The 13,439-nt window shown below is 43.1% G+C and overlaps 1 protein-coding gene across 1 annotated transcript in view; it reads right to left on the bottom strand.

Moving 5' to 3' along the window:
* BLTP2 (bridge-like lipid transfer protein family member 2) overlaps positions 1–13,439 on the bottom strand; it is a 258,947-nt gene that overhangs the window by 92,741 nt on the left and 152,767 nt on the right. The window contains 3 exon segments of the mRNA XM_053706196.1: positions 2,847–3,027; positions 3,179–3,297; positions 10,406–10,561. Of these exon segments, the coding sequence (XP_053562171.1) occupies positions 2,847–3,027; positions 3,179–3,297; positions 10,406–10,561 (456 nt within the window).

The raw sequence follows: 13,439 nt of genomic DNA, 5'->3' as shown, positions 1-13,439 counted from the left end.
GGATGTTTGAAGAGCTTGACAGTTGGACGCAAGTTTGCAACGTCTCTGATCTGTCAAGTATATTTTCATGACTGAAGGTTCTATTATCGTACCCAGGAATTCCACCCTGTTGCTGGGGACCAATGAACTCTTTTCTTCGTTTATCTTCAACCCGTGGGACCAAAGTTGAAGGAGAATAGCTCTTGAGTGATCCTCTGCAAGACTGCAGGACGGAGCCTGGAGCAGGATATCGTCCAGATAAGGAGCCACCGCAATCCCCCTGGCTCTCGCTACCACGAGTAGAGCTCCCAGAACCTTTGTAAAAAGACTCAAGGGGCAGTCGCCAGACCAAACGGAAGGGCCACAAACTGGAAGTGCTGGCCCAGGAAGGCGAATCTTAGAAACCTGAAGTGATCCCTGTGGATTGGAACATGAAGGTAAGCGCCCTTTCAGGTTTATAGTCGTCATGAATTGCCCCTCTTGAACCAGGAGCAAAATTGACCTTATCGTCTCCATCTGTCAAAAACTTGTTTAGGGCCTTTAGGTCCAGAATTGGACGAAACGTGCCCTTCATCTTTGGGACCACGAAAAGGTTTGAATAATACCCCAGACTTCTTTCTGCTGGAGGGACTGGGATAACCCCGAGAGATGAGAGATCCCTCACACACCCTAGGAAGGCATCTCTCTTTTCTGGCCTTGAAGATATGTTTGACAGGAGGAACCTCCCTCTGGGCGGATATGACTTGAAACCTATCCTGTAACCCTGAGCTACGACCTCCAGAACCCAAAGGTCTATAACATCTCTTTTCCAGGCCTCCACAAAAAGAGATAGTCTGCCCCCTACATGATCCGAAGATGGATCGGGGGCCATCCCTTCATGACGACTTTGACTAGGCGGGCTTCTTGTTCTGCTTGGACTTGTTCCAAGAGTTAGCTGGCTTCCAAGACCCCTTGGACTGCTCAGACTTTGCGGAAGGCTGCTGGCCCTGAGACATGTCCGAACGAAAGGGACAAAAAGTAGACCCCTTAGGTTTAGCCTTCTTATCCTGAGGCAAGAAGGCACCCTTGCCACCCATGACCGTAGATATGATGGAATCCAGGCCCGGGCCAAACAAAACTTTTCCCTTGAATGGGAGGGAAAGCAATCGAGACTTGGAAGTCACGGATAGCAGTGCCGAACCTTCCGCTTGCGTAGGGCAAGGCATCGCATTAATGGCCGCAGAAACCGCCGTCTGTAACTGATCGGCGAAGTCTGTCGGCCAAAGGGCCCCTCCCGCGGGAGGATTAGTAGTGCCCTGGGGAACTGCTTGTGTAATCGGAGATTATTGCAGGGAACGCACCTCGTGGGGTGGAGAACCCTCAGAGGTGGACGGCTCAGTCGTACTAAATATTTTATTCCTTTTAGATATAGCAATATTGTTAAAGTATGTGGAACAGAGTTGCGTAGGCGGTTCATTCAACTGGAACCTCCTCACAATATACACAGTTAAAGGGACACTGAACCTAAATTTTTTCTTTCGTGATTCAGATAGAGCATGCAATTTTAAGCAACTTTCTAATTTACTCCTGTTATCAAATTTTCTTCATTCTCTTGGTATTTTTATTTGAAAAGCAAGAATGTAAGTTTAGATGCCTGCCCATTTTTGGTGAACAACCTGGGTTGTCCTTGCCGATTGGACAGCACCAATAAACAATTGCTGTCCATGGTTCTAAACCAAAAATTGGCTGGCTCCTTAGATTTGATGCCTTCTTTTTCAAATTAAGATAGCAAGAGAACAAAGAAAAATTGATAATAGGAGTAAATTAGAAAGTTGCTTAAAATTGCATGCTCTATCTGAATCACGAAAGAAAACATTTGGGTTCAGTGTCCCTTTAATAGGTTTAGATAAAGAGGGAATATCCGCCAACATATCAGAGTCCTCCATAGCTTGCGCCTTTATTGCGGACTTGATAAAAAGTTAAATGGCTCCTTTATATCCCAATGGCCGGTTCACTCACCACCTCCTATGACCCGGACTACAAGAAACAGCTTTCGTCTCCTCTGAACGCAGGTCGAGAAAGAGGAAGTTACAGAGGCCACACCCGTCACATGGAGTGCCATGCAGGACCGCCACTGCACTCGAAAGAGAAACGCGCCAAAAAAAGCCTGCCTCAATCTCTCGCTAAGTGAACTGACTGTTCCACACTGACAGAGCCTCCTCTCACACAAATGCAGTAGAAGCACAATAAACAAAATAATGCACAATAAAATCCCCCCTGTTCAATAACCCCCTTCCAAGGGTATTACCCTAGATTCAATAAAGATAAAGGAGCCACACTGTGACCCTGTCTTCTTACATTATCAAATATATATAAATAAAACGATCTTACCAGAATCAACGCTGTGGAACAGGAACACTGCATTTCAAGTGTGACAGGGTAGTAGCATCGCTCCTGACATGGACTTGAGAGAAGAAAAGCAGGCAGCGAAACTTGTCAACGCTGATTGCTAATGGAGCTGTTAATCTGAGTCGGGATGGGTTCAAAGAAAGACTCTCCCTGCATCTCCGGACTCTAACATTCACCCATGCTCTCACTGAGAGGCTGACAGGGCTACTTAAAACTCCAGTCCCATTTCGAAGTGTACTACCCTCCATAAGAGACTACTCCGAATCTTCCGACACTTCTCTGCCAACCTCCTGTGATGAAAGGCAAAGAATGACTGGGGAGTGAGGGAGGTACTTAAGCCTTTGGCTGGGGTTTCTTTGCCTCCTCCTGGTGGCCAGGTTCTTAATTCCCTCAAGTAATGAATAAAGCAGTGGACTCTCCTTCCATTAAGATGGAAATTACATGCAAACTTTATCACATGGCAGTAATCTTTCATGTACCTTACTATACAAAAAGCGCTGGAGTTCAAGCTCTGCGATGCCTAGCTGCCCATCTTGCTCAGTCAGGCGCCACCTTGCCTGCGCAAAGTAGAATTCAGTCCGACGTGCAACGCTAACATCCTCTGGCTGTTTGCGTAGCTCCATCTTATTTGCTCTCTGCAACTGGAAATCTTTGAAACATCTGTAATTAAGAAGATGGTGCATTGGCAGCTCAATGTGCAAACAATCGCTAAATCTATGTAGAAGTTTGTAATCAAACCTCTATTACCATAATTATATTCTGTGATCCAAGTGATCAAAAATGGAGTGATCAATTTTTTATGTAAGTTTACCTAATCAAGATGTTCAGTTCCTCACTTTTTTGCTGCAAATCCATCTTCTCCTGGCAAAGTTGTGTCTGCAGCTTCTGGTGCTGTTCGTGAAAATCGTTCTTACTCTCATCATGCATTAACTGAACGTAGGATAATGAGACAAAAGACAGATAAGCTTTCAGTATAAACTGGTACAACCTTCAAGAAACCCATCATAGTTTCTTGAACAGACTTTAAACACACTAGAAATAAGAAGTTGCCATTAGCTAAATGATTACAAAAACAGAATTTATGTTTACCTGATAAATTTCTTTCTCCAACGGTGTGTCCGGTCCACGGCGTCATCCTTACTTGTGGGATATTCTCTTCCCCAACAGGAAATGGCAAAGAGCCCAGCAAAGCTGGTCACATGATCCCTCCTAGGCTCCGCCTACCCCAGTCATTCGACCGACGTTAAGGAGGAATATTTGCATAGGAGAAACCATATGGTACCGTGGTGACTGTAGTTAAAGAAAATAAATTATCAGACCTGATTAAAAAACCAGGGCGGGCCGTGGACCGGACACACCGTTGGAGAAAGAAATTTATCAGGTAAACATAAATTCTGTTTTCTCCAACATAGGTGTGTCCGGTCCACGGCGTCATCCTTACTTGTGGGAACCAATACCAAAGCTTTAGGACACGGATGAAGGGAGGGAGCAAATCAGGTCACCTAAATGGAAGGCACCACGGCTTGCAAAACCTTTCTCCCAAAAATAGCCTCAGAAGAAGCAAAAGTATCAAACTTGTAAAATTTGGTAAAAGTGTGCAGTGAAGACCAAGTCGCTGCCCTACATATCTGATCAACAGAAGCCTCGTTCTTGAAGGCCCATGTGGAAGCCACAGCCCTAGTGGAATGAGCTGTGATTCTTTCGGGAGGCTGCCGTCCGGCAGTCTCGTAAGCCAATCTGATGATGCTTTTAATCCAAAAAGAGAGAGAGGTAGAAGTTGCTTTTTGACCTCTCCTTTTACCTGAATAAACAACAAACAAGGAAGATGTTTGTCTAAAATCCTTTGTAGCATCTAAATAGAATTTTAGAGCGCGAACAACATCCAAATTGTGCAACAAACGTTCCTTCTTTGAAACTGGTTTTGGACACAGAGAAGGTACGATAATCTCCTGGTTAATGTTTTTGTTAGAAACAACTTTTGGAAGAAAACCAGGTTTAGTACGTAAAACCACCTTATCTGCATGGAACACCAGATAGGGAGGAGAACACTGCAGAGCAGATAATTCTGAGACTCTTCTAGCAGAAGAAATCGCAACTAAAAACAAAACTTTCCAAGATAATAACTTAATATCAACGGAATGTAAGGGTTCAAACGGAACCCCCTGAAGAACTGAAAGAACTAAATTGAGACTCCAAGGAGGAGTCAAAGGTTTGTAAACAGGCTTGATTCTAACCAGAGCCTGAACAAAGGCTTGAACATCTGGCACAGCTGCCAGCTTTTTGTGAAGTAATACCGACAAGGCAGAAATCTGTCCCTTCAGGGAACTTGCAGATAATCCTTTTTCCAATCCTTCTTGAAGGAAGGATAGAATCCTAGGAATCTTAACCTTGTCCCAAGGGAATCCTTTAGATTCACACCAACAGATATATTTTTTCCAAATTTTGTGGTAAATCTTTCTAGTTACAGGCTTTCTGGCCTGAACAAGAGTATCGATAACAGAATCTGAGAATCCTCGCTTCGATAAAATCAAGCGTTCAATCTCCAAGCAGTCAGCTGGAGTGAAACCAGATTCGGATGTTCGAACGGACCCTGAACAAGAAGGTCTCGTCTCAAAGGTAGCTTCCAAGGTGGAGCCGATGACATATTCACCAGATCTGCATACCAAGTCCTGCGTGGCCACGCAGGAGCTATCAAGATCACCGACGCCCTCTCCTGATTGATCCTGGCTACCAGCCTGGGGATGAGAGGAAATGGCGGGAACACATAAGCTAGTTTGAAGGTCCAAGGTGCTACTAGTGCATCCACTAGAGCCGCCTTGGGATCCCTGGATCTGGCCCCGTAGCAAGGAACTTTGAAGTTCTGACGAGAGGCCATCAGATCCATGTCTGGAATGCCCCACAGGTGAGTGACTTGGGCAAAGATTTCCGGATGGAGTTCCCACTCCCCCGGATGCAATGTCTGACGACTCAGAAAATCCGCTTCCCAATTTTCCACTCCTGGGATGTGGATAGCAGACAGGTGGCAGGAGTGAGACTCCGCCCATAGAATGATTTTGGTCACTTCTTCCATCGCTAGGGAACTCCTTGTTCCCCCCTGATGGTTGATGTACGCAACAGTTGTCATGTTGTCTGATTGAAACCGTATGAACTTGGTCCTCGCTAGCCGAGGCCAGGCCTTGAGAGCATTGAATATCGCTCTCAGTTCCAGAATATTTATCGGTAGAAGAGATTCTTCCCGAGACCAAAGACCCTGAGCTTTCAGGGATCCCCAGACCGCGCCCCAGCCCATCAGACTGGCGTCGGTCGTGACAATGACCCACTCTGGTCTGCGGAACGTCATCCCTTGAGACAGATTGTCCAGGGACAGCCACCAACGGAGTGAGTCTCTGGTCCTCTGATTTACTTGTATCTTCGGAGACAAGTCTGTATAGTCCCCATTCCACTGACTGAGCATGCACAGTTGTAATGGTCTTAGATGAATGCGCGCAAAAGGAACTATGTCCATCGCCGCTACCATCAACCCGATCACTTCCATGCACTGAGCTATGGAAGGAAGAGGAACGGAATGAAGTATCCGACAAGAGTCTAGAAGTTTTGTTTTTCTGGCCTCTGTTAGAAAGATCCTCATTTCTAAGGAGTCTATAATTGTTCCCAAGAAGGGAACCCTTGTTGACGGGGATAGAGAACTCTTTTCCACGTTCACTTTCCAGCCGTGAGATCTGAGAAAGGCCAGGACAATGTCCGTGTGAGCCTTTGCTTGAGGAAGGGACGACGCTTGAATCAGAATGTCGTCCAGGTAAGGTACTACTGCAATGCCCCTTGGTCTTAGCACCGCTAGAAGGGACCCTAGTACCTTTGTGAAAATCCTTGGAGCAGTGGCTAATCCGAAAGGAAGCGCCACGAACTGGTAATGTTTGTCCAGGAATGCGAACCTTAGGAACCGATGATGTTCCTTGTGGATAGGAATATGTAGATACGCATCCTTTAAATCCACCGTGGTCATGAATTGACCCTCCTGGATGGAAGGAAGAATAGTTCGAATGGTTTCCATCTTGAAAGATGGAACCTTGAGAAACTTGTTTAAGATCTTGAGATCTAAGATTGGTCTGAACGTTCCCTCTTTTTTGGGAACTATGAACAGATTGGAGTAGAACCCCATCCCTTGTTCTCTTAATGGAACAGGATGAATCACTCCCATTTTTAACAGGTCTTCTACACAATGTAAGAACGCCTGTCTTTTTATGTGGTCTGAAGACAACTGAGACCTGTGGAACCTCCCCCTTGGGGGAAGTCCCTTGAATTCCAGAAGATAACCCTGGGAGACTATTTCTAGCGCCCAAGGATCCAGAACATCTCTTGTCCAAGCCTGAGCGAAGAGAGAGAGTCTGCCCCCCACCAGATCCGGTCCCGGATCGGGGGCCAATATTTCATGCTGTCTTGGTAGCAGTGGCAGGCTTCTTGGCCTGCTTTCCCTTGTTCCAGCCTTGCATTGGTCTCCAAGCTGGCTTGGCTTGAGAAGTATTACCCTCTTGCTTAGAGGACGTAGCACTTTGGGCTGGTCCGTTTTTACGAAAGGGACGAAAATTAGGTCTATTTTTCGCCTTGAAAGGCCGATCCTGAGGAAGGGCGTGGCCCTTACCCCCAGTGATATCCGAGATAATCTCTTTCAAGTCAGGGCCAAACAGCGTTTTCCCCTTGAAAGGAATGTTTAGTAGCTTGTTCTTGGAAGACGCATCAGCCGACCAAGATTTCAACCAAAGCGCTCTGCGCGCCACAATAGCAAACCCAGAATTCTTAGCCGCTAACCTAGCCAATTGCAAAGTGGCGTCTAGGGTGAAAGAATTAGCCAATTTGAGAGCATTGATTCTGTCCATAATCTCCTCATAAGGAGGAGAATCACTATCGAGCGCCTTTATCAGCTCATCAAACCAGAAACATGCGGCTGTAGTGACAGGGACAATGCATGAAATTGGTTGTAGAAGGTAACCCTGCTGAACAAACATCTTTTTAAGCAAACCTTCTAATTTTTTATCCATAGGATCTTTGAAAGCACAACTATCCTCTATGGGTATAGTGGTGCGTTTGTTTAAAGTAGAAACCGCTCCCTCGACCTTGGGGACTGTCTGCCATAAGTCCTTTCTGGGGTCGACCATAGGAAACAATTTTTTAAATATGGGGGGAGGGACGAAAGGAATACCAGGCCTTTCCCATTCTTTATTAACAATGTCCGCCACCCGCTTGGGTATAGGAAAAGCTTCTGGGAGCTCCGGCACCTCTAGGAACTTGTCCATTTTACATAGTTTCTCTGGGATGACCAACTTTTCACAATCATCCAGAGTGGATAATACCTCCTTAAGCAGAATGCGGAGATGTTCCAACTTAAATTTAAATGCAATTACATCAGGTTCAGCCTGTTGAGAAATGTTCCCTGAATCAGTAATTTCTCCCTCAGACAAAACCTCCCTGGCCCCCTCAGATTGGGTTAGGGGCCCTTCAGAGATATTAATATCAGCGTCGTCATGCTCTTCAGTAACTAAAACAGAGCAGCCACGCTTACGCTGACAAGGGTTCATTTTGGCTAAAATGTTTTTGACAGAATTATCCATTACAGCCGTTAATTGTTGCATAGTAAGGAGTATTGGCGCGCTAGATGTACTAGGGGCCTCCTGAGTGGGCAAGACTCGTGTAGACGAAGGAGGGAATGATGCAGTACCATGCTTACTCCCCTCACTTGAGGAATCATCTTGGGCATCATTGTCATTATCACATAAATCACATTTATTTAAATGAACAGGAATTCTGGCTTCCCCACATTCAGAACACAGTCTATCTGGAAGTTCAGACATGTTAAACAGGCATAAACTTGATAATAAAGTACAAAAAACGTTTTAAAATAAAACCGTTACTGTCACTTTAAATTTTAAACTGAACACACTTTATTACTGCAATTGCGAAAAAACATGAAGGAATTGTACAAAATTCACCAAATTTTCACCACAGTGTCTTAAAGCCTTAAAAGTATTGCACACCAAATTTGGAAGCTTTAACCCTTAAAATAACGGAACCGGAGCCGTTTTAACACTTTAACCCCTTTACAGTCCCTGGTATCTGCTTTGCTGAGACCCAACCAAACCCAAAGGGGAATACGATACCAAATGACGCCTTCAGAAAGTCTTTTCTAAGTATCAGAGCTCCTCTCACATGCGACTGCATGCCATGCCTCTCAAAAACAAGTGCGCCACACCGGCGCGAAAATGAGGCTCTGCTTATGCTTTGGGAAAGCCCCAGAGAAATAAGGTGTCTAATACAGTGCCTGCCGATATTATAATATCAATATACCCAGATAAAATGATTCCTCAAGGCTAAATATGTTTTAAAATTGAATCAATTTAGCCCAGAAAAGTCTACAATCTTAATAAGCCCTTGTGAAGCCCTTATTTACCATCGTAATAAAAATGGCTTACCGGATCCCATAGGGAAAAATGACAGCTTCCAGCATTACATCGTCTTGTTAGAATGTGTCATACCTCAAGCAGCAAGAGACTGCACACTGTTCCCCCAACTGAAGTTAATTGCTCTCAACAGTCCTGTGTGGAACAGCCATGGATTTTAGTTACGGTGCTAAAATCATTTTCCTCATACAAACAGAAATCTTCATCTCTTTTCTGTTTCTGAGTAAATAGTACATACCAGCACTATTTTAAAATAACAAACTCTTGATTGAATAATAAAAACTACAGTTAAACACTAAAAAACTCTAAGCCATCTCCGTGGAGATGTTGCCTGTACAACGGCAAAGAGAATGACTGGGGTAGGCGGAGCCTAGGAGGGATCATGTGACCAGCTTTGCTGGGCTCTTTGCCATTTCCTGTTGGGGAAGAGAATATCCCACAAGTAAGGATGACGCCGTGGACCGGACACACCTATGTTGGAGAAAGAGAGTGAAGCAATTTCTAAGATTAAGTTTTAATGAGAAAAAATGTTTGAATTATATAAAAAACTAACAAAACAATATATTTTACCTTGGCAGGCAGCTGCCCATCTCTGTGCAATATTTTTTTACAAGCAGGTGGTACAGCTAATGAGAAGCAAACAGACCACTATAATAAAAAGTATAGCAGTGGCACAGGAGCACACTGCTATAAATTTCAGTAGAGCAGGAGTTAAACCTCCTAATAACTGTACCACCTGTCTGTCAGAAAATAAAAAATACTGCATGTAGGGGGCAGGTGGATGTCAATAAATACCACTTGAAAAGTCAAAAGCACGTCTTCAAAAGGTCCAAGCTGCTGAATTTGAAAAGTCCAAAAATCCCTTTGATGATGCAAAGGTGTTCTGTTATTAAGCACTTTCCCACCTGGGTGCTAAGCTGATTTAAGTTTTTTTTTTTTTAAATATATTTATTTTTTTACTTTTTTTTTCTTCATATCCCCAAGAGACTTACACCGTTGGAAAGGTTAGGCGATTGTAACCTATTGTAATTGTAATTTTTAAACAAATTTGCGCGGTGACGTCATCACGTCATTGCGTGTGACGTCACCGCCTGCCACTATACAGGCCCGATCGCTGGGGTAGGAGCGGGCGGGAGCCCCCAGCTCTCCCTCAAGGTGGGAGAGTGCTAGTGACGGCTCTAAGCCGTTGTTAGCACCTGAGTGGGAAACTCTGCGACGGCTCAGTGCCGTCGTTAGCACTCAAGGGGTTAATTGAAATACTAGGGTCAAAATGACCTCATGAAAAGGGGTAGTTTTGTAGCATTAATGAATTCGTAAAGCATAACACAAATAAGTTATACCACTGTTTTCTAACAATTTGAATGGGTACAAATTTTAAATCTACATGAAGAAATAAAACAGGTCATCCACTACACCAAGGAATTCTAAATGATTGGAATCAATCCTAGTGAGACTGAAACATTTGCTGCCAAAGAGGGGTGCAACAAATTGTTATGCACTGCACTGAAATACAATGAAACTTTATTTAAAGTTAGGTCATTTTTGACCAGATAATCTAAGATTTTGTAGATAAATAACAAATGTACCTTCATTATAGAGTACATCTGTTTTTCCAGCTGGCGTATCTGAAGTACATGTTGCCGCACGGCTTCCTGGAGGTGCAGAATACTGCTACGTTGCTCTTCTGGGTTGCTGGAGATCTCCAACTGAAATCGCACACGTTGCTTCTTTTCACTATGCTCCTGAAAATGAAATAACTGGTAAGTATTTCTACCATCTACAGTTGGTCTAAAATGGGTCCACATGATTTTGCACATGGACTGTGCAATGACATTATGAAGAAGTGTTAGTCATTCTGCTGAAGATTATGAAAAGCCTCTACAGAGTAGCACTCAGAGGAATACTGATTTGTACGTGTATCTTTGATTGATATTTCAATGATGGCTTTATCCAATTAATTATTTATTAGTAACTTCAGGGCAGAGGACAACACATTTTCCCACTCGGTACAATGCACTGAATGTGGAGGATGACAACAGGTTGTCCTTCTGGGGGCGAATTCTGGGAAGATTCAACACTGCAGTTGGGAAAGGAGACCAGTTCTGTTCCCATCACCAGCTGCAGAGGAATTCCCTGTGACATCACCAAGTACATGCTTAATGGCATAACAGGGATCAAAAATCATGCAGGTGATTGCTATAAAATGGTATTTAGAGGATTTTTCTCTGAGGAGGAAAAGTAATCCACTAACAAAACCATACCCATATATTGAACAATATTAGGGGGATGAGGTATGTTGCCCTTGAACAATGATGAACCTCACAGCACTAGTTGTATTTTTGGGGTTCTGACAATTTTTAAGACGTCTCTATTAGCCCTTCACCAATAAATCCCACAATAAAAAAAAGAAAGAGGTATCATATCCTTAAAACTGTCAAGTGATCGCCATAGTAGTAACAATCACCTGGCAGCAACAACTAACCTCATTTTCTAAAGATATATTTTTAAAGGACTTGGCCTGGTAAATAAAAAACATGGTATGCCTTGTTTAAGTACCTCACAGAAAAATATATAAATTAAACTAATATATAAATTAAATGAATGCCACACGAATAAAAAAAAGCCCAGACATAGGGGTATAAAATAGCTCAGCACCAAAGGGGTTAGTATATGCTTATAGATACAAATATAAAAGTATTAGTAAATATCCAATTTGGTACTTTCATTTAACATCCCTGACAACAAAACCATTCCCGCTCACCCACTTCACTCAATCCATAAGGAGCACATATTCAAACCCTTATTTTCTGCAATGTTTTAGGAAACTGTATTACAATATTCTTTACTGACTACGTAACATAAAATATACTAAATTACTTTGTAGCAAAAATCAAAGCAAAGACTGCACTCTCATGTAGGTGATCAAAATGTATTAAAGAGCAATGTTTCGGAGCTCCTACCCCTTTCTCAAGCTGAAACAATACTGTGATCATTACACACATATACCCCAACCAATAAAACCAGGGCCAATCACAAAAAGGGGGAGGGGATGAAACATCATAATTATTATACATCATATATTAACCCCACATACCCCAACAGAGTCTCACAGAAGAGTTTCAAAACTAAGGCCCACAATTAAAAACAACCTGATAGAAGGGAGCAGGACCACAAGCATCAGCACCTATATGACAAAAGGATAACAGTAACTAAATAAAGGGATTCAAATCAAATTCTTTATTCATCCCTTTGGGATACATAGTATCTATAATCTAGCCTCCAAAGCCATTTAGCTTCTTTGTAAAGAAGATCTTTCTTTCTATCACCTCCTCTGGCTTTTTTGTTTGCCCTATCTAGCTCCATAAACCTTAGCTATGTAACCTGATGACCCATAGGGCTCCATGTACGAAGCAGCGAAAGCTGCTCCGGAGCCTTTGCGGGGCAGGTTCGCATATGCGAGCCTGCTTCCCGCAATGTAAGAAGCAGCGGTCATTAGACCGCTGCTTCCTACACCCTACACCACCTCTTAGGTGGCAAAGCAAAATCACCGAGAGCTTGCTCGCTCTCGGTGATTGACAGCCCCTTCAGTCGCGTGATTGGTTGCGCGACTGAAGGGGCAGGCATTACACACTCCGCTGAGTGTGTAATGATACATACGGGCAAGCGGATCAATAGATCCGCTGCCCGTGTGTAGCGGAGGCGGGCGGACAGCGTCGCGAGTTAAGAAGCTGTCCGCCCGCCTCTTAGTACATGGAGCCCATAGAGTGATTTGGCACAGGTAAGTGATTAAGATCAGGATTCCTAATATAAGATTTATATTGAGCTATGACTCGCTGGGTGGGAAGCCGCACCTTTACCACTTGTTTAAATTCTGAGAGCGCTATTATAGCTCTGTCTAATGTTACACCTGACAGAATCCATGAGTCAAATCACCAATTGTTACATTTGGACTATATCATTTCAACTAATAATACACTGTGTTATATTGTTACATTCTTTGTATCTTATGTTTTTTTTATAGCACAGCATAGTGATTATAACACATTTTTGCACATAAAATGCAAGTCTGTCAAAAGCACTGAGATAAGGAGCAGTCTGCAGAGACTTAGATACAAGGTAATCGCAGAGGTAAAAAGTGTATTAATACAACAGTTAATTATGAAAAACTGGGGAATGGGTAATAAAGGGATTTTCTATCTTTTTAAACAAACATTATCAAGTATGCTGTCCCTTTAAGGCCTCCTAGTAGCAATGTTAATTGATGATTTTCTAATAACGCTCCATACAAATTATGATAGTAATCTTGTTTGACTCAGACAAAAAAAAATGTTGTGCATTCTTCATTACATATTAAAGGGATATGAAACCCAAACATTTTCTTTTGGAATTCAGACAGAGCGTACCATTTTAAAAACATTTCCAATTTACTTAAATTATCAAATTTGCTTAGTTCTCATGATATTCTGTGTTGAAGAGATACCTAGGTAGGCATTTGGAGCACTACACTGCAGTAGTAGTGCTGCCATCTAGTGTTCTTGCAAATGGATAACATTCTTGCAAAACTACTGCCATATAGTGCTCCAGAAATGGGCTGGCTCCTAAGCATACATCCCTGCTTTT

The sequence above is a fragment of the Bombina bombina genome, chromosome 3 (assembly GCF_027579735.1).
Source record: "Bombina bombina isolate aBomBom1 chromosome 3, aBomBom1.pri, whole genome shotgun sequence".
Taxonomy (NCBI): domain Eukaryota; kingdom Metazoa; phylum Chordata; class Amphibia; order Anura; family Bombinatoridae; genus Bombina; species Bombina bombina.
Note: the sequence above shows the minus strand (reverse complement) of the source record. Positions and strands in the feature narration are given on the sequence as shown.